A 21,715-nucleotide genomic window follows, 5' to 3' on the forward strand; every position below is an offset into this window, starting at 1 on the left:
TGCAAATATGAATGAAGCAAGCATTTACTATGGTTAGGCACTGTGCTAAAGCACTTAAATCATATCTCATTTGATCTTCACAACAATTCTGAGAGGTGGATTCTATTATTATCTCCACTTTATCTGAGTAAACTGAAGCAAAGTAGTTAAGTGACTTGCCTAGGTACACACAACTAGTTTGTTTCTGATTCCAGGTTTAGAACTTTAGATTTGCAATAAAAACCTGGGTTCAAACCATACCCCTTCCTATTTGCTATCTCTGTGGCACTGGGCAAGTGACTTACCTCTCAGGACTTAATCTCGTTTATGATGAACGTTCAAAGACCCTTTATTTAAATGCCAAGAGCTCTGGAACCAAATTCAAAGCTCCCTGGAGCCCCTCTACATATGTGGTAATAGAATAGGGTCTATATCAGATCAAAATTCCATTCTATGGAACAAGAATTTTCACCAGATCAGGTCTTGACTTTCTCTGAGAGATATATTAAGAAAATTGGTTCAGGTACAATTTTGTTTGAAGAATTCACATTTACTATGAGAGAAGTAAACTATGTATAAATCTGATTCTAATCCACTGTAACTTGGAGTAAATCTAAATCTTAAGGATCAAGCTCTCATGTTGTATCTACCCAAAGGCAGTCCTCTTAATCTTAAGGCAGGAAAGTCATAACAAAACTAGTTTATGCCTAATTTGCTAAGACACATGGATAATAGAGCTTACTCTTCTGCTTTATAGATGGCTTTTACCCAGTGTCATACTAAAGGCTTAAATTATTAGTAATTTTAATGAGTATTAAATAGTAAATGAAAAATCATGTAATAATTCATATAGCCCTCAAGTAGAAAAACTTGTTTGTGCTTATTGTAAAAGATCATTAGAACCATACTACCCCAGCAAATTGATATGACTTTAATAAGATCTTTTAGAAAACTGAATCAATTACAGATCACAATAGGTTTCTCAGAAGAATCTTGACTTGAAATGTGTTGGCTATTAATACTTCAGAAATTCTTTGGCAACTTCTGGCATGGGCCAACATTCTCCTGAGGCTGGGAGGAAGGGAAAGGAAGCTTCCATGACATCCAGCACCATATTTTTTAGAAATTTCAGACTAAAAAAAAAAATAAAATTAATGATATGAAGGTAAAAATTAATTTCAAGGGATTTAAGTTTTATAATTTATAGAAATAGGCAAATATGATAGGAGCTTAATAAATATTGACAAATAATTGAATAAATATACAGATGAATTTTTCTACTCCAAGTAAGTAAATGACAACTTGTACCGGCTTTCCCCATGGCAGGCTATTGCCTTTCCTCAGACTCTCTCTGAAGGTATGTTGACGACGGATTAGGATTTCCTTTGCTTGTTTCTCACTTGTTTCTGTGCTTAAATTATATTTATTGTAGGACAGGGTCTGAAATGAGAATGGGATTATAGACACATGCTGCTCATTTTGAAAGCATTTTCACCATACTTTTTAAATATAAGCAAAATCATAAATTTAACTGAGTTCATTTTTCTTAAACTTCCTTCTTTTTTTCCCCTTTTCAACAATCTCATCCAGATGACTGGTGCATATGTTCCCTAAGACCTCACCTAGATGTGCTTTTCATAGGGAGTTACTCATATACTTCATACCTATTCTTTCCCCATCATACCTACCTTATCTTATGTCCTAGTTCTTGAGAAATTTTCTGGTAACCAAATACCTAATTTGATAAATAGCTTAGTATTGATATGATCTTAGGTGACAGCAGTTTAAGAAACTCTTCCCAGCATAACATCATGGCATTTCCCTTTAAAAGATGCTATCAATGTCTTAAATTAAAAGAAAACTTATCATTTTTAGTCAAGTCTGATTTTTTTGTGATTCCATTGTTGGCAGAGATATTCAAGTGTTTTGCCATTTCTACTCATTTTACAGATGAGTAAACTGAGGAAATAGTGTGAAGTGAGATGCTCAGGATAACACCAATAGTAAGAGTCTGAGGTGCACATCAGGCCTAGCTGCCCTAAAAAAAAAAACTTCTGTTAGGAATTTCTGGCCCTAGAGTTTGCTGGGAGTGACAACTGGGTGGGAGTGGAAAGAAGGGCAAAAATGCCTTTCAATGTTCCTCTGATCTATATCATACAGTCTTGGCTATTTTTCACTTCCTGTACTGATACACTAAGAACATATTTTTCTTGTTTTCTGACTGCAAAAATTTATAGTACTTCTGGAATGGACATCATATGATGTTACAGAGACATTAGGCATTTTGATTAAACAAAATATCTATATTTTGGTCACAAACTAGGAATGTTTTGTCATAATTTATCTATAACACCCAAGTCATATTGACCCATAAGCCAAAAGAAACATTTGGGACATAATCATCTAGTACAGTCTAAGAGTCCAACATATAGGGCAGTAAAGATAAAACTTCTTGTTTTTCTGCTTGTTTTGTTTTTAACTAAGACTTTCTCTTTCTCCCTTTTTCTTTACTCATTCCTTCAAAACTGAAAAATGCACCTGAAGATTTTATTATGAAAACATTGGCAGATCACATAAATGACTGGACAAGTCAATCACTGATTCACATATAAAGGCTCAACTAAAGTCTGAGGGCAGTGGCTCCATCTGGAGGACAAAATACTTCATATTACTATTCAGATCTGCCATATTGCTTACAATAGTAGGGCATTATTCCAATCTGATCTCTCCTGAGTCCCAGAAGGACTTTCCCTATTCTACACAGAAATAAAAGTAAAAAGAGAGATAACACTTCTCACCCTCCAGAGGCTAGTTATGTTCCAGACCATCCCTTCCAAATTCCCAATCACATTAAAACACAGAATAGAACAAGCCAAGGGAGAATCTACTGCAAACCCTAGACAGAGCAAGTTTGAGTATAGCTTCTCCCTGGTTCAACAGACTTTGGGAGAAGAATTCAATTGCAAAAAATGGCCCATAGAAATGACACAGCAGAATAGCCCTCAGTGATTTAAAAAGAACCCTCAACGTGGACCTGCATAGTATGATTACAAACTTCTAAACTAAAGCAGGCATTCCTAAACTAAGAACTCCTTAGATCTTGGGAATTCCTTTGTCTTTGAAGATAATTGGTGCTAAACTAGACCTTCAGGTCTTGAAAGTATATAGAGAGTAGACTACTCTCTGAACTCTTACCCATTGGTCTGGTTCAAAACTGAACCATCCATCACATATGGAAAGAAATCAAAATTACTATGCTGGAGGTGGAGAAAATGATTGCTACTAGCATTTATATAATGTTTCAATATTTACAAATATTTTTTTCATATTCTCCACGAAATTAGCAGACTACTGCTGATCAGAGAATACTTATCTGCTATTTGAGATTAACTATGAAGTTATTATTCTAACTATTTTGCTTGGCCCATCTATCTACTTTCAACTATTTTATGTAAACAAAACAAATAGGGGCTTAACACCGTACCTGGCACATTGCACTGGACCTCTCATTTCTGGCACAGTGCCTAGCAGATAGCAGATATTTAATTCATTGATTAATGATTGATTTCATTGGTGCAATGAAGCTTTCAATGAGGAATTTTTTTTCTATTCTAATTTTTTTCTGTTAATACAGATTAGCATTTTCCCTTCAACTTATAACCTTAGAGGGGTGCTTGAGGAGCTCAGAGCTATAGCTTGCTTAGTATCACATAAGGAAAAAGTAACTGAGATAGGATTTTAACCCATCCCTTCCTGACTCTGGTCAGCTCTCTAATTACCATACCAAACCATACCATTACTTTTACATATTAATTATAGACAGAATAAAGACTTCATTGTTATAAGGAATTTACTAAGAAACTCCCTCTGCCAATGCAGATAGGCCCTTTCTCTGAAACTTATAACCTTAGAGGCACTGAAAACTTAAGTGACTGTCCAGAGTCAAACAGCCAGGATATGTTAGTGTGGCACCTGAAACAATGGCCTTCCTGATTCTGAGGTTATCTGTCCTTTCTTATGTCCATAGCATAGTAAAAAAACATTTATTTTTTCAGTACATACAGAGGCCTACATAGGTACACACCCTATAATCAGCTTTTTTTTTTTTTTTTTTTGTGAGAGAGGAGGTAGCAAACATTATTTTCTTTGAAGATAATAGAGCATTTTTCCTGATGTACTTGGGGAAAGAATGTCACTAGAAAACTGAAGAACAGAGTTCTAGGTCCAGCTCTGTCATTAAGAAGTTGTGAGATCTCGGTGAAGTCATTCAAATTCTTTTAGCTTCAGTTTCTTCATCTTTACAATGAGAGGAGTAGACCAGAGCCTGTTTCAGATTCTGTCTAAAACTAGGAACTTAGACACAGCCAAATAGCAAACATCTAGCTGGCCTTAAATTAATCTTAAAAAAGACAAGGTGAGTCAAAGATGAGAAACGTCAGGAATTTCTAAACTATACTTATGCTTTGGTTAGCTTTGAGAAAATCTTTTTGTGGGGCTATGGAGATAAGCATGAGAAGGACCTAAAACCTCCATACAAGGGGACTAAGACTCTCAAGTTACCGTAGCCTGGCCCCTAGAGTAAGATACCGGTTCTGCTTTTTGTTTTTGTTTTTTAATATAGAATTCATCTTTCTGGCAAAACAAAAAAACAAAAACTCACCATAAATTTCTAGATATGGGCACTGCCCTTTCCTCTGTAAATCTCACTTTCTTATCTAAGAGGAATGAATTGGTTCAGGTGAGGTTAGATGAAGAGGAAATAATGCAATGATTTAATTGACAAGCCTCAAACCCTTTCAGAAGAACCCAGAAGGACTATTACATACCCTTTGACGAACTTGGTACATGTTGTGTGTTAGAATGTCCCGCATGGATTTCACATCCTCAGGGGAAAGCCTTTTGGTTCCTTGAATTCTCTGTGCTCTGTATGTATCAGGGGAGGAAAGGCAAGGCATTATTCTACTAAGTAAAAACAACAGCTGGAAAAATGTTTCACTGTCTTTCCAAGAATAATATATCCAAAAAAGTCATGTAGGGAAAACCACTGAAATACCCCAGTAAATGATACAGTATTAAAACAATGTTACATTATTCCAAACTTAAAGCTGACCACTTAAGAAGGAGTCAGATTTAATTAAATGTCATTTATCTTGATGGCTTGAGGAAATATTGCTGTAACTCCTGAGTTAGCTGCTCTCATGACAAATAAGATCTGTCTGATGCTACACACAGAAAAGATGATCTGGAACAAAACTTAAATGAAATGAAATGAAAATTAATAATGAAAAAGCTAGTGCAACTTAATTGAATGACAATTTATGTTAGTAAAAATAACAACAATTAACCTAACTGGAAGCTTTATCAAAGCTGTTACTCTAACAGGTCATAAATATTATTTGAAACCCAATGCATCATTGTGAGAAACTGACTTAAGATGCCATCAGTAAGAAAGTTTATATTATGTTTTCTTTGCTTTCTCCCATTTATATCTTAAATTTATAAAAGAAAGTTATTATGTATTTCTAATCTTTTCTATATAAAATTTTACTGCCAAATTAATTTTTGGTTTGACCTGCAGTTTTACTAGTATAGGTTTTGTTAAAGTGAAAACTTTCACTAATGAATTTCAGCAACTATTCAGGAGACTGCATGCAGTCTTGGAGACTGCCTTGGTCTTTTTAAAGTTTAAGAGACTTGACCAAATCTTCCTGACTCAAACAAAAGCTAGCTCTTTTCCCCCCTACACCACTTTATCTACTCACCATTAATTTTACCATTTGAAATATTCTTTTTTGTTTTGGGAGATTTGATTTGGGAGCAGAATTTTGATGAGAGAGAGAGAGAGAGAGAGAGAGAGAGAGAGAGAGAGAGAGAGAGAGAGAGAGAGAGAGAGAGAAAGAGAGAGAGAATATGCTGGTGCCTAACAGATATACAGTGTGGTTTGAGGTGAGGTGGGTGGGGAAGTACATTTTGCTCAGTATCTATTGAAAAAGGTCACACTAGTGAGTAACCATGTAGAACAAAATCAAATAAGAAAAAGAAAAAGAAAAAAAAAACAAAAACCTGGTAGTATGCATGGCATTGGCCCTGTCTTTTCCCATATCACACTATCCTCCAACTTTAATGAAAAAATTGCACTGGTACCATGTAATTTGTTCCTAATTTTTGGTATTTTGTCAAAATGAGATGTACTGGGGGAAGGGAAAGTTATTCTATATTGATAAAGGATAAATTATCCAAATAAGTTTTCCCTGAAATTGCATATTGATCTCATTTATATAAAATGATTCAATTACTGGGGTTTAAAAGATAAAATGTTTCAACATTTCAGATAGTTAAACTATACTTTTTCATTTCATTCAATATTAATAAAAATATGAAATAAACAAAAGAAAAAAAATTTCCAATACAGTCCTTACTACTTTTGAGATTCATTCAAAGTACTGAGTAAATGCTTTAAAATACCCAGCACTGATATACACACCAAATGCTTCCCTAAATAAAGACTCACATAGCAAAAAAATCACAATAAGTAACTTTCTCCTTTTTAACTCCAATATATTATGATTTTAAAACTGTAGTGGAAAAGCCCTGCCAATGTTGTTATTAACAATACATAAAAAGCCAAATCCTCCAGTCACTAACTATTTGAGCTAAAGGGAGTCTCTTAACTCCTTCAGCTTCCTATTAGAAAATGAAAATACTTATTCTGTTTATCTTATGGAATAATCAGGATTGAATGAGATAATAGTAACTTAGATTATATCACACTCAGAGGTTCGTAAAGCATTTCTACTAATACCATTGGAATCCAGAAACACCTAAGAAATTCTTGGAAGAAAAAAACCACTCCAAACAAAACTGGGGGAGGAGGCGGGTGTGCAAGTTAATATTTGGCATTATAAATCCATTTAGATAGTGGCTTTAGTCCACATGTTTCTTTCCTAACATTGTATAAAGGTTTGTTTGTTCAGAAATCAGCTGCCTTGATCTCAACAGAGGAATTCCTTTTCGCTAGGCTTCTTAGGAGTTTCTAATAAGATCAAACAGTTGCCATCTAAATACAGAAACTGTCATCATAGGGTAATGTTCTCTTTTTCTAATCATCTAAAATTTTGTTTTTTAAGTTCCATGGGGTTGATTTGTTCAAAATAAAAAGTGGCGGGGGGGGGGGGGGGGGGGGGGGGGGGAATGGGAAAAAAAATCTTTACCTGGGAGATTCTTGTGTTTAACCCTGAATCATTGCCTAGGTGGCAGTAATAGAAATAACTAACTCAACCAGATAAGTCTTTTAAACACAAAGGAAATTTATATTTTGTCTTGAGAAAAGAAAAATCAGTAATTGAGAGCTGTGCCTTTAAATTGTCAAGGTCCCAAATATTTTTATCCATGTGACAGCTTGATTTTCATTGAGATAAGTGCTACTCACACACCAAAACAAGTTCTGAAGGAGCAATAAGAAAAGCCAAGGAAATTCCTCATTTTCTAACTCAAATACTCTTAAAAACTATGAGTAAAATCTATATAACTATTGGCAGTAATAATTTAGACTAATCCACACACATGTTTATACATTAAGAGATGATTTCTTCAGTAGCACAGCTTAATTCTTGTTCATGACTATGAAAGACTAACCTTCACTTAAACCTTATTCCTTTATTTCATGGTTCTTGATGATGGTGTGAGGGTGACTGGATTTTTAAAATTCACAATACAGTAAAGCTTAATGGGTTCTACAAGATGGAAAGAATTTGACAATAGGCTATCATCCAAGCACTACGTTGTTTGGAGTGGTTCATCACCAAAAGTTTAGCTTTCAGTTCATCATCAGTTAAATTCTTAGAATTAGGAAGTCCTGGGTTCAAATGTTGCTTCTGATCCAAACTTGCTGTGGGATTCTGGGCAAAGTCCCGTAAATCTTAAAGAGCAGGACAATTCTTTAATGAGATTGTAAATTGAAGAGCAGGGATTCATCTATGTTATTAGAGTTTCCTTCCTGGACTTCCTTATACCAATGAAATTGGTATAAGTAAATACCAATGAATACCAATGAAATTGGTATAAGGACCAGACCAAAAATAAAAAATAAAAAATGCCCAAACTTTATAAAACCACCAAAGGCATTTTTTAAAAATGGATTCACACCATTGAAATGATAGATTTTTCAAAATAATTTAAAAACTTATGGGATCATTGACTGGATTTTAAAGCTGGAAGGAATCTTTATTAGTTTTAGCTAATTCAACCCATCATTTTACAAATGAGTAACCTGAGGCTTTTAAAAGATAAAGGAATTTCCTTAAAGTCACCCAAGACATAAAGTGGATATTCAAATCCAGGTCTTAGTACAAATTCAGTCCTAACTCCATTACACAAAACATGCAAGAATGGGGATAACATTGTATCTAAAAGAGAGGGATACAGAAAAAGAACTCTGGGAGATGACTAAGAACCATTACATTGAATTCCCAATCCCTATATTTATGCACACCTGCATTTTTGATTTCCTTCACAAGCTAATTGTACAATAATTCAAAGTCTGATTTTTTTTGTACAGCAAAATAATGTTTCGGTCATATATACTTATTGTGTATCTAAGTTATATTTTAATATATTTAACATCTACTGGTCATCCTGCCATTTAGGGGAGGGGGTGGGGGGGGTAAGAGGTGAAAAATTGGAACAAGAGGTTTGGCAATTGTTAATGCTGTAAAGTTACCCATGTATATATCCTGTAAATAAAAGGCTATTAAATAAAAAAAAATAAAAAATAAAAGAGAGGGATAAGTTATTCTGGATCTCAACTTCATTTCTATTGATTTTCATTTCTAATTCTACTTTCTAGTGGCTTTCTGAATCTAATAGTAATCTCTAGATTCCCATACACCAACTTAATTGGATTCTTTCAATGTCCTGCAATAGGCCTATGCTTGCTCATTTTCTGCACATTGGTCCATACTATTCCCCATTTCTGGAATATCTTTACTTTCTATCTCCTCCCTCTTTAATCACCGAAATCCAAATCATCTTTTGAGACAAAGTACAAGGGAAACATTTAAAATTCTTTTGTGATCTTGTTCTTCTGGACTTCCAAGTCAGAAAAAATATTTTCTTACCTGGAAATGTCATAGCACTTTATTCCTATTTCCTTTATGTACTTTCCAGGCTCTATTTTACACTCTTAATTACTTATGTATAGTATATCATTACTATTAAATTATCAACTTCAAATGGGGGACGAAATAAATACTTTATATTTCCTCCCAAGTAGGACTTAGAACAATACTGTACAAAGTAGGTACTTAATTAAGAATGTTGAATTAAATGGAAATATAAATAATTATTATATCAGCCTAAGTAATCTTTGAGTCCATAAGCTAATAAGTAAATCAAACACCTTTGGGAGTTTCATTAACTCCTAGAACTGATGCAATGATTTATAATAGCCCAAAATAAAAGTTAATGTCACTTTCAAATGTTTCTAGTTTACTCTTAGTGAGTCACCTATATCAGTAAAACAACAACAACAACAGCAACAACAACAACAAAAAACCCCACAGATTTAAGAAGCCCCATAGGAAAGGAGCTTTCTTTCATGAGGAATTAGTGCAGGCAGGGAAACATTGATTTGCTTTTCATTTCCATATTCCTTTTTATCCACATCCCAATCTTTCCTTATAATACAATGAAAAAAATGATGCATTTAAAATCAGAGTGCCTGTGTAACATTGAATAAGTCAGTTAAACTCAGTGAGGGAAAAGAGAAGTTTTTTTTGCCTATTTACAAAATAAGAGTGTTGGACTAGATGGCCTCTAAGATCCCTTCCATTCCTAAATTAATTATCTTGGGGTCTTTAACTTTCTCCATACCATATTTCCTTAATAATTTATACTCATTAGAAACACAGCACATGGTCCCAAATCTTCCCATATAGTCATACAAAATTTGCCTTTAAATACAATTCTAAATGTACTCAGAACATACAATTTTCCATATACAATCCAGAAGGCATTATATCCTTCCTGCTTCCTCATTATTTTACTCCTCCAATCCCACAAGGGGACTTCATCCATTCCTTTTCATAATACCTTGCTTGGCAAGAACAGATTAAATTGGGTCAGTGGGGATACAATAGAAGAAAAGAAGCAATGGGCAAAAACTTCAGGAGCAGTCATTGAGCAGAGTACCAAGCCAAAGTTCAGTCTTGAGGGAAACAGTTTGATAGGCAAGGGAAGATAATTATATAAAATCTAGGTTGTAATTCTATAACTCTGTCATAGTTCTTTTATGAAGGTTAACATTTTCTTGGTACGTGCAGAAACAAGATAAAAGATGATATACACAGGTGAATTTCCAAATAGAAAGGCTAATATTAATACAAAGGAAGCTCATTCCTCATGCTTCCACCTAATGACTCAAGAGGGAGTATGACACAATACATAACTACTGGCTTTAGAATCAAAAAGATCTGGATTCAACTCCTGCTTCAAACACATATTAGCTGTGTCACCCCTCCAGGCATGTTAGATAACCTTTCTGTGTTTGTTTTCTCATTTCAGATTTTTGTCTATGAGGTCCCTTCTAGCTCCAAAGCTATGGAATTATAATTATTATTAATAAATTATTATATTTTATTGAAATTAAATGATACAAATTGCCATTGAATTCTGGTATGCACTTCCTAGATTGAGAAATGGAATTTACTTACTGGAGTGGTATCATAAAGCCTGTAGAACTTAGAATCCCAGTCTCCACCATCTCAATAGCCTGTTTCATTTCCAACTTCTTATATAATGAAACAATGCTTGATTTGGGCTGGTTCTCTCGGATCAAAATTTTCCGTAAGTATTTATGATCAAACTTCTTAAACCTGAAAATGAAAAACAACTGTTCAGAAACTAGTAATATATGGGAAGGAGAGGGGGAGAAGGAAGGGAAGAGAGAGAGAGAGAGAGAGAGAGAGAGAGAGAGAGAGAGAGAGAGAGAGAGAGAGAGAGAGAGAGAGAGAGAGAGAGAAAGAGAGAGAGAGAGAGAGAGAGAGAGAGAAAGAGAGAGAGAGAGAGAGAAGGCATCATCAGCATCACTTATCCCTACTTTTTAAAATACTAGAGAAAAAAGCCTGGAATCAGAGCTATCTTAGCCTTTTAACAAGTCACTCCTCATTCCCCCAAATGATGCATTTTTTAAATGAAGAAAAGAAAGAAGGAAATGATGGCCCACTGGCCTGCATATATTGGAAATCAACTAGACAAAGGGAAGGGATAAGCTGCAATCAGGGCAAAAAGTGGGAGTGAGTAGGGAATAGGGGAGGCACAGCATAGCTCAGCTCTATTTGTAAGAAAAGAACTGAGGGTGGGTTGAAGCTTTTGAACAAATGTTCTATTCTAATAGTGCATAACAGCAGCAGCTGCACTTACAGTAATACTGGCCTATTCAGCCAGACACCAATAAGTTTAAATGGCTCAGTTGTTACAGTAGTTTTGCCCCATTATGTTGCAGATAATTTTGAATCCTGCCAATTAAGAAAAAAACAAAACAAAACAAAAATTCCAAAAAACATATGTCCTAACAGTATGAATGACAGAGAGACTGAATAGACTGCACACTGATTTGGTGCTGATTGTTTTACTGCACCCTATGCCCATTATAGACTGAATCTCACATCAAGCATGTGGTCCAGTTTACACTTTGTTTTGTTTTAAATGGTAGTTATCAATCCTTCTGATAATTTTCTATTCAAAGGGCAGCTTATATGCCTCCTTTCTTTTCCAGAGGAGGGCCCAACTTTATATGATTATATGGTTACATAATTAAAATTAGAAGAAACCTCATACCATCTGCTATCTCCTACCACTACCATTTTACCATTTACTATTTTACAGAGACCAAGGGAGATTGAATGATTAGTCAAATTCATCATATAGATAGTCAGAAACAGTATTTCAACTTAGATCCTCGAATTCCAGAACCAGCCTTTTTTGAAGACTTCTAATACAGATAGACCTCTTATCTCCTCAGGCAGCTCATTCCAGCTCTGAATAGTTATAATCATTAATAAGTTTTTCTTGATATCAAGCTTAAATTTTCCTTTTTGCAATTTCTACCCACTGTTACTAGGTCCATTATCTGGGACCAAATAGAACCAGATTAATCACCCTAAGTCAGTGATCTACATCCAAATTATTACCCATCCAAAACTTATAGTTTACCATTCTTGTACCACCACCACACCATAATTATTCATGGTTGTAGTCTCCCTTTTGGCATCCTAGGAGGAAATGACAAATTAACTCACTCCATCCACCCAAGCCTACATTTTGCTACAGCCATCACTAAATAGATATTTTTTTAATTCCATATTTCTAAATTCTATCATTTTCTCTAGGAAATAGTGTTCTGAAATGAGTATATTTTAAAAACAAAATCTGAAAATGGGAAAATGTGGAGAAAAATAAATTTGAAATTATGTACTTCAGAGGTTATCTAATCCAGCATTACAGCCAACACAAAAAATCTCTTCTGCTATCTCTGGCAGATGGATAACTTGCTTCTGGTGCCTTATACAACAACTGGTTCCTTTGTTGGGTCTTTTGATCAAAACTTCCTTATTCCTTTTCCCTTACATCTTTTTTTTTTTTTTTGGGGGGGGGGGAGGTAGAGAGTGAAGGAGAAGTCCACATCTGTTATTTTAGTCAAAGAACCTGAACAGCAAAATTCCTTCTATTGTGAAAATTAACAACTACTTTGTAACTTTTATTCTTAGAGGGTGACCAGGGATATTGAATTCCAATTCCAAATGCTTATCCATTCAATGCTTTCTTTTGTTTCCTTCCAGTTATATTAAGTTAAAATCTATTAGAATTGGGAAGAAGAGGGTTTCCAACTCTTCACTATCAGTTCACCTCATTCAGCCCTAGGATCATTTGCAATTGATTAATAAGAAACAATTAATGGATTGAGTCATGTGAATTTCCTTGAGAGTACAAATGAACTAGAGAGTACTAGAACTAGAATATATAAGAAATTTTAAGAAATTTCTGTTTCTTTACAATCTTGTAGACTTTATCAAAGACAGATTCTTTAAGTCAAATGTGTGCCCTTTAACACCAGTCCTAATAAAGTATACAAACATTCCTGAAAGGAAGATGAAAGGCAGGACTTTGTCCACATCCTACTTGACTCACATGAGGGCATGTGTTCTAACAAGCTCTTAACCTCAAAAAAAAAAAAAAAAAAAATGGAAGCAGCCAGGAAAAAGTAAGTGAGTTGAAGTGTGTAGTAAGACCCTCTACATCCCCTTTGCATGATAGGTCCCCTAAATTGACTACCAAAGATCATATTAAGAGCTAGTAATATTGAAGAGATTCTGCTGTCTTGATTAAAGTCAGTGTAGAAGAAGAAGAAGATAAAGAAAGAGAAAACAAGAGAGAGGACGAAGAAAAGAAGAATAAAATTCTCTATTTTCAGAGGAAAAAAAAGGAAGTAAGTGAGGAAGTCATTTGCTTGAACTCACACACAGAAGGAAAACCTGTATGAGCATGACCAATATTGTTCCCACTGTTTTCTGGTCTAGCCAGGGGCCTATAATACTTATCCTCTTGTCCCAGGACTATCATCTAATTTTTTTTTCTTAATTTGCTGCTCAGTACAGTACCCACTTTGGGCTAGTGCTGAGAAACTGCACCTTCCAATTTCAAATCAAAATTGATTAGACTATGTGATCAGTAATATAATCAATCAATCCACAAACATTTATTAGCATTGTGCTAATAACTAATACAAAGACAAAAAAAACCCTATACTTTTAAAAAGCTTACATTTTAACAAGGGATGCATGTACATGTATGTGTGTATACATACATACATATATATTCATACATGTATGTCTATATAAAACATATACAAGTTAAGAGAGAAAGCATGATATAGTGATTAGAAAATTGGCTTCAAAAGCCCCAAAGACCTGACTTTTTGCCAAGTACCAAACATTTAAATTATGCTGATGGATATATATTGTATATGAAAAGAAAAACCAGTTTGATGGACACATTGTGCTGTGGAAACATTGTACAATAGGAGAAAAAATCTCTAATCTTTTAACATAAAGATAACAAGTATAAAGAGTATTTGGAGAAAGTGTAAAACAATATAGGTTCAAAATCCATCAAAATCCACTCTGTTGATTAATAGCTGAGTGACTTTGGGAACATCATTTCCTCTCTCTATATCTTAGTTTTTTGTTTTTTGTTTTTTATTGATAACATGATAGTGTTTAAGGAAATGACTTTCAAGGTCTTTTCCAAGTCTAGATCTATCAACTAGAAATAAAAATATAGATTGAAGTGTGGGTTTTGATGTCTTCCTCTTTATGTGACTCATTCAATAACATCTGATTCTGTTCTATTTTAATAGGAATGAGTCCCAGAAGTATAGAGGCAAGCCCTCTCACCCTGAAAAAAAAAAAAAAAAAGCTTTAAATCCTGTGTCTGACACATATTGGTTGTGTGACAGTCTAAGCATTTTATTAAGTTGCAAAGAAGGTGCAAACCTACATTGGTGAAGGCAGTTTCCTCACTCAGGAGTCCCTTTTCTAATGAAATCACAAGTTCAATCCCTCTTTATACCAATTTGAATACTAGGTAACTTTGGAAAAGATGGTACTAGCAAACTAAAAGGACCAGGAAAAAGTTTCATTTACAAAAGAATAACAGGGATTCCTGGAGTTAGAGGGATAAAGGAAGAGTATTCCAGGCATGAGAGAGAGTTCAAAGGTCTGAAAAGGGGAGAGAGAGTATCATGTGTGAATTATAGAAAGAAGGGCAATGTGGCTGAATTACAGATTAGAAAAGAATACACCACTAGGTCTAGATTAGTGTGTGAATAATGAATCCAGTAAAAAAAAAAAAATGGTTGTTTTATTCAAAATCTTGCTACATTTTTCCACTGAGATATCACCATTGCTACATTTTATATAATTTGAATAGTGTGACCTGGAAAGCTAGAAATATAATGGTTTGTGAAGAGCTTTAAATGTCAAAGAGAAGAGTTTTATATTTGATCCCAAACCATAGAGAGCCAACTGGAATTTATTGAGTTGAGGAGGGGGTTATATATCAGTCTTGCATTTTAGAAAAATCATTTTGGCAGTTGTTCATGGAAGAATCCAGAAAGACTAGGAAGTTGAAATAAGGAAATCAAATAGAAAACTACTACATAGTTCCAGTAAGAGCCTATGTGGATCTGAATAGAGATGGTACCTATGTGAGTAGAGAGATGACATGTGCCAGAGTTATTATGTGGTGATAAAACCAACAAGATTTGGCCAATGATTATTCAATGTGGGATGAATGAGGAGGTCATACCAAGCATGACATGAAAGTTTCAAACTTGAGTGACTAGAAGGATAATGATCTCTTCAACAATAATAAAAACATTCAGGAGAAGGATGTGTTCCCTAGGAAAATTACCAATTAATTACTATATCAGTGTCATTCAGTTTCCTAAAGGTGTCTAATTTCCTTGTTCATGTCCTGGGAAATTACATATATTGAAATGCTGAGTAATATTATAAATTTACTTTGGACATATTGTGCTTGAGATGTCTCTGTAGTATGCAGCTTCAAGTATCTGATTGATGATCCAGGACTGAAATTCAAAGAGGGTTGCACATATAAAATCAGGACATCACCTGCATAGAGAATACTATGTGATCTTTGGTTGAGGAGAGTGCAGAGTATATGGAGAAAAAAGGTAATTTGGAAAGATTTTCACCTACCTTTGAACTAATAATTTAATTTCCCAATTTCTTTAACCTGTAAAGAGTCCTCTTGACTTAGCTCTGTTATTCTAATGAAAGCTTGCACTGGCATCTGAATAATAAACTGGAGAGTTAGGAGGTATAGTACAACTTTATGTTTCAAGGCACTAAAACAGATAGTTGTGCAGATTTTTAAAGGGTATCATCAACGTATGATTGTTATCCAGTGGTTTAGTTCTGCCCATTGGAATGGAAGCTTATTGTTTTGCCTATTTTTATATCTGCAGTGCTTAAAACAGTGCTTGGAAAATGGTTAAGTGCTAAATGTTTTTTGATTGGATTGTTGGCTAACTGGAGCAACAGAGTCTCTTTTTCACGCATCAACTTTTCAAACATTTGAAACATCATGTATCTCCACAGTCTTCTCCTAGTGAAGAATTCATGGTCTCTTTTACCATTTCCCCGAATAATTTTCAGACTTTCTGATTACTTCCCTGATAGTCTTTATTTTTATGTCTATACTTCTCTTCTATCTCTTCATTAGATTCTTTGCTTTCCCAGGTATTACCTACACACAAAATGTCCAGTTTCCTTACTTGTCTCTCACTTGATAGTGGCTCCACTGTCCACACACATCTTCAATTCCAGCCTTCAAATGGTCCATCAGCTACCAAAATTGAACATAAGGACACAATAGACTATGAGATGTTAATTCTGAAATTACAGAAATACAGAATACAGAATATAATACAGAAATGAAGGTCATACATGGGGAAAATTAAGCAACTGGAAGAGTGGGCCTTTAATATTCTGGAACTCTCATCATACACACCTATCTTTCTAAGTACTTTACCTCCATAATACCCAACATTGTCTTTTCACTTAGTTTCATGGATTCAAAGACTATACATTAATTTTTTGATGATGACCAGCATTTCTAACAACAATAAATAAAAGTTATCTGTAAAACGCTTTGTATAATAAGCCAGTTGAAATCTCATGAAAATAGCTAAGAAGTATCCAGTAAGTGAAACCTAAGTTATGTAGATCCTAATAGAAAGAACAAAAATTTCCATGGTTAGATTAACTTGTTTCTTCTTTAGTAAGCAGTCAGCTATGAGATTTAGTAGTTAGAGAACAAAGAATCAGGAAAAGTTGACTTCAAATCTTGCCTCTGTTACTTACTAGCTGTTACTTACTAAACTTTACACAAGTCTTTTAAATTCCCAGTCTTAGTTTTCTCATCTGAAAAATGGAGATGATAATAACGCATACCTTAAGAGGATTTTCATGAAGACCAAATGAAAAAATATATAGGAAGTGCTCTACAAACCTTAATATGTTATATAAACATTAGCTATTATAACTACCACAATAGAATAAATACTACTGTGGACAATGTTAAAATTTTGTCCATAGCTACTTTCATTCTATCATTAGGCCTATAATATATTGTTTGTGTTTATCTAAAACTGTTTAGGGAAAATAAAATGGGAAGTTTGAACCTGTAATTTCATTGTGATAGCAAGGAAAGAAATATTCACTAGTAATTAAAAAAAAATGACTTTTTTTTGAAATTTAGAGTATTAAAATATGTTTGGGTCACTAAAGAGGTAAATGAATTGCCCAGAATTACCTGGACAACAAAGCAGAGGCAGACATTTAAAACCCAGATGGTCTTAAACTTAGCTTTCTATCCAATAGGATCTCTTGGGAATTTAGCAAATAGCACATTAGTCCAAAGGAAATACCTCCAAATAGATTTAGGGCACGAAATGTCAAGGTGTTAGTTTTTGACTTTTCACTAAATAAAATTATGGAATGAATTTAGATCTAAGTACGATGTCAATTCACTGACTGAATTAATTGTTCTCAGAAAAGAAATAGACAAAAAATTTAATATCCCAGTTTTTTTTTTTGTTTTTTTTTTTTTTCCTGTATACATAACCTTTGGTTTCTTGTAAAATAAAAAAATGTGTCTCAGTTGTACCTTTCCTCCATCACTACCAGTTTCTAAATATTTGGATTGGGATAGTTTTAATTTTTCTCTAATGACTATATAAAGATGCATGTACATATATATGTATATACATGTGCACACATATATGTACAATACAAACATGTATATACAATACACACAAATATATATACACACATGTATAAGGTATATATACATACACATATATTTAGCTCTAAAAACCTATATATTTCCCCATCAAAATATTTCCAGTCTTTCACGAAAGTCTTATTCCCTTGTTTTATTGTATCTTAGGTTCTCAAAGGTCATGCTAATGGAGCATAAACTATGGCTGGTTTTACCAAGCTTAAAAGGCTTTAAATATAAGCCTGTTGATGGAGTGTGTTGTTGTCTGAGGATTAACCCTGGTTAATGGCCAGAGCAGTCTAAGTACATATAAGTACAGCAATGTTCTGTTCATAGCAATTATGAACACTAAGATGAGGCAGCAATCTACTTTGATGGAGAGTGTACCCACATCATTGAAACCACTGACTTTTCAAAGTTAAAAAGTTCTTAACGCTAGAGAAGAACCTCTCAAAAAAGGGCTTTGGTTAAGCTGGTTTTTGCTTTTGAGCAGGCCAGTATGACTTTCAACCACTACCATCATTTCTTCTCAGATTCCAGTGGAGGCTGGACAGAATCTTGTGCTCAAAAGCCATGGAAAAAGTAACTCCTTCAGGTCACTGGCTCTATTTTCAGACCCACCTCCACAATCTAGGAGCAAAAAACCTTTTGAAGAAGGGACCTACCATTCCTTATTCCATATATAGCCTAAGAGCAAGAAAGCAACAGCTATAGGGATATGACCTGGCAAATGCCAATTCAGGTGATATAATCCCTACCTCCTCAACAGCTATAGCTACTGAAGACTTTTAAAAAGAAATCATCATTTTGGTAATGTCAAATGGTTCATCATTAGAAACTGATAGGATCTTATTAATGTAAATTACATTCAACAACATATATTATTATATGTTTTGTTACTTCCTAAGGAATACTGGTCATTACCATCTGACTTGCAGCCAAATCCAATGTGTATTGTCTCTTTCTCATAGAGAGCAGGGACTGTCTTACTTCTTGATTTGTGTCCCGGGCACTTAGTACTTTGCAGAGAAGTGCTTAAATTCCTGTGACAGGAGAACACTGGACAATAACTGTCTAACACCACCCCATTAAAAATTTTAAAAGAGCAGTTACTCTGAGTAAGAGATCACAAGGTAAATGACTAAATGACCTGAGGCAGGAAGTCCAACTTTCTTAGTCATTCTGGCCCAATATTCTAATGACAATGAAATTATTTTACTTGAGAAGTTTATGTGGTTTCTACTGAATCATTTCTCTAATTCTCTTTCTTAGTTAAATAGACAGCTTACACGGGTATGAAGTTCTTCATTGATGGATTCTTTTTTGTTCGTCTTTTTCACATCTAGGTATCTCACCAAAGGACCAATAGTGATTCCCTGCATCAGAAGGAACAGCAATTTTTGTTCACTTTATTTATTATTCCCATTTAAAATTCAAAAGATGAAAATTAAAATGAGATCATACAATTTAGAGTGGAAAGAGACATTAGAGATGATCTTGTCTAAACTCCTTTTACAGACAAAGAAACTGAGACACAGAGAAATGAAGCAAATTTTTCAAGGTTATATTACCAATAAGTGTCAAGATTGGAACCTGATCTCAAGTCATACGTAGTGATTTCACTAACCTCTCCATTGTTCTAATTGTTCTAAATGAAAAAGCTCCAGGAAAACTCAAATCAACTGAATAAGCCAGTCAAATTAAAGTCAGCAATAATGAACAAAAGCTTCTTTTTTTTTTTTTTTTTTTTTTTTTTTTTTTTAATCAACTAGCTGCTATTCCCCAAGAGTCTTCCAACTCCCTTCCTCCCCAACTCTTTCAGTATGAATCAGCACCAGTTCTCAGGTCCAGGATTCCTGTTCAGGTCCCCCAACACTTGATCTGATCCACACTAAGAACCCTATAAAAACCCCATCAGACTTTACAGTTTTGAGATGTCCCATATCATTTGAAGTTCCAGAAGGGTCCTCAATTCTACTTGGATTCTATTGGATCTGACCTGTATCCACCACCATTCTTCCTATTTATCCATCATGCTGCTAGTGTGTCCAACCCCCCACCTCCAAGAAAACTGGCTTTTTTTTTTATTGTAAGTTTTATGTTTCCTTGCACTAAACTCCTGTTATTCCAAATCTTGCTAAGCTTTTATAGAGACAGGATATCTCCTAAAATTAACTATTATACAAAATCTATGGATTTACTTAATATCCTAGTTTCTTGGCCTAGATTTTCAACACTCATTACCATATTATAAAAATAAGAGGGTCAGGGAAGGACTGAAGAGTTCATTTAAGTCCAATAATTCCTTTTATAGGTGTTTCTTGGAGAAGGAAAGTCCTGGGGTCTGAAGACCATTTAGTAGAAAAACCAGAACTAGAATTTGTTATTCTAATGTCCTTATCAAGTTAATTATCTGGTTGTTGTAATTAATTATAAAACTTTATTAAAATTAACAAGTCTTTTGTTATTATAAAATACCATGATTAATCATTCTTTAGTCATAGTTATATTATTTTACACATTATTAGAAGTAATAATAGCAATAAAACAATCAACTACATTCAGTGGTGATTCTACCATTAATTACCTTTAATATTAGTATTAATTTTATAAAAAATCCTAAGTATCTTTGAATTAACTCCATAAAGATTAATTCTAATTGAAATATAAACTAGCAAGATACTGGCAACAGTCCTTTCTAGTATTAACTGGGATCTTAAGGTTAGAGAGGTCAGGTAGAAATCACTCAGATTCCTTAGTTAATACTTTTTCCCCTTCTCAAGTTATCTTAGATTTCTATATTCTGCATAGCTCTTTATAGTTGCCGAGAAGATGCTGACCTACATTGGTAGAGGGAGCTTCTCACCTAGGAATTCCCATCCCAGTGAAATCACAGTCCCATGATTGTGTTCATATTGTGTGTCCCTCTCAAAAGAGTGTAAGCTCCTTAAGGGGAGTCTTCATAGTCACAATGCCTTAGATATAGTATAAACTTGATAAATTTGTTAAATTTGAAGTTGCATGCTATGGGACTTGCTTAATATACATTTTAAAGCTTGCACTATAGTTGAAAGTAGACTTAAACCAAAACTTTTCATAAGAATTTGAAATCTGTTTTAATCTAGCTTTTCCTTAAATTATTAAAGCCAAATGTTGAAAATCAAGTAGTGCCTTTTAAAACATATACCATACATATTGAAGGGAGAGGAGGAGGAATGTTAGAAATATGAAAAAGTTTTTTTTTTAATTCAAAAGAAACTCACCAACCTGAATGAATACAGTAAAATAAATAATAACAAGAGTGGCTGTCACAAACATTTTCTTCCTAGGAAACAGAGATAAGGGCAGCAAAAATGCAAGTGAAAAACTCCCAGCTCCTCTAAGCCCACTGTAGAAGATAATACATTGATCCTTGATGGTGAAGGGAAAAGTCCGAAACTGGTTACTGATGTAGAAGAGGGCAAATACACCTACCAAGGGAAAAGAAAATGTTAGAGAGTCCAATCTAATCCAATCCAAATATTGAGGATACAATTAGTAAAAAGAAAGACAATCCCTGCTCTCAAGGAGCTTACAATCTAAAAGGAAGACAATACACAAAAGGAGGAAGAGAAAAGATTCATAGCAATATAGAATCAAGGTCCAATGAATGTGACTCTAACAGTGGGACTTTTTTACACAGACTAATAAAATTCAGTGTTTAAGGGAGTAAGCTCCATTTAGTCAGTTAAATTCAAAGGGTTTTGTTTTTGATTTTGTTTTTGTTTTTGTTTTAGCCTACAACAGGCAGAGAAAACCAGTGTTACTGAAATGTTTGGTTTGCATTCATTTGTTTTGGCATATTTACAACTGAATTAACCATTGTTCAGTATGA

At 34.1% G+C, this 21,715-nt stretch overlaps 1 protein-coding gene across 3 annotated transcripts in view; it reads right to left on the bottom strand.

The window, feature by feature from the left end:
* SLC9A4 (solute carrier family 9 member A4) overlaps window positions 1–21,715 on the bottom strand; it is a 78,926-nt gene that overhangs the window by 3,154 nt on the left and 54,057 nt on the right. For 2 of the 3 annotated variants that reach the window (XM_031958804.1, XM_031958807.1), the window contains exons 5-10: window positions 21,109–21,311; window positions 19,131–19,217; window positions 16,334–16,404; window positions 10,689–10,850; window positions 4,806–4,902; window positions 1,288–1,419 (exon numbers count right to left, since the gene is read on the bottom strand). In XM_031958804.1, coding sequence (XP_031814664.1) covers window positions 1,288–1,419; window positions 4,806–4,902; window positions 10,689–10,850; window positions 16,334–16,404; window positions 19,131–19,217; window positions 21,109–21,311 — 752 coding nt within the window. Of the gene's footprint in view, window positions 1–118; window positions 1,113–1,287; window positions 1,420–4,805; window positions 4,903–10,688; window positions 10,851–16,333; window positions 16,405–19,130; window positions 19,218–21,108; window positions 21,312–21,715 lie in introns of those variants that run through there. The other variant, XM_031958806.1, reaches the window with a different exon arrangement.

Source organism: Sarcophilus harrisii, chromosome 3, assembly GCF_902635505.1.
Source record: "Sarcophilus harrisii chromosome 3, mSarHar1.11, whole genome shotgun sequence".
NCBI lineage: Eukaryota > Metazoa > Chordata > Mammalia > Dasyuromorphia > Dasyuridae > Sarcophilus > Sarcophilus harrisii.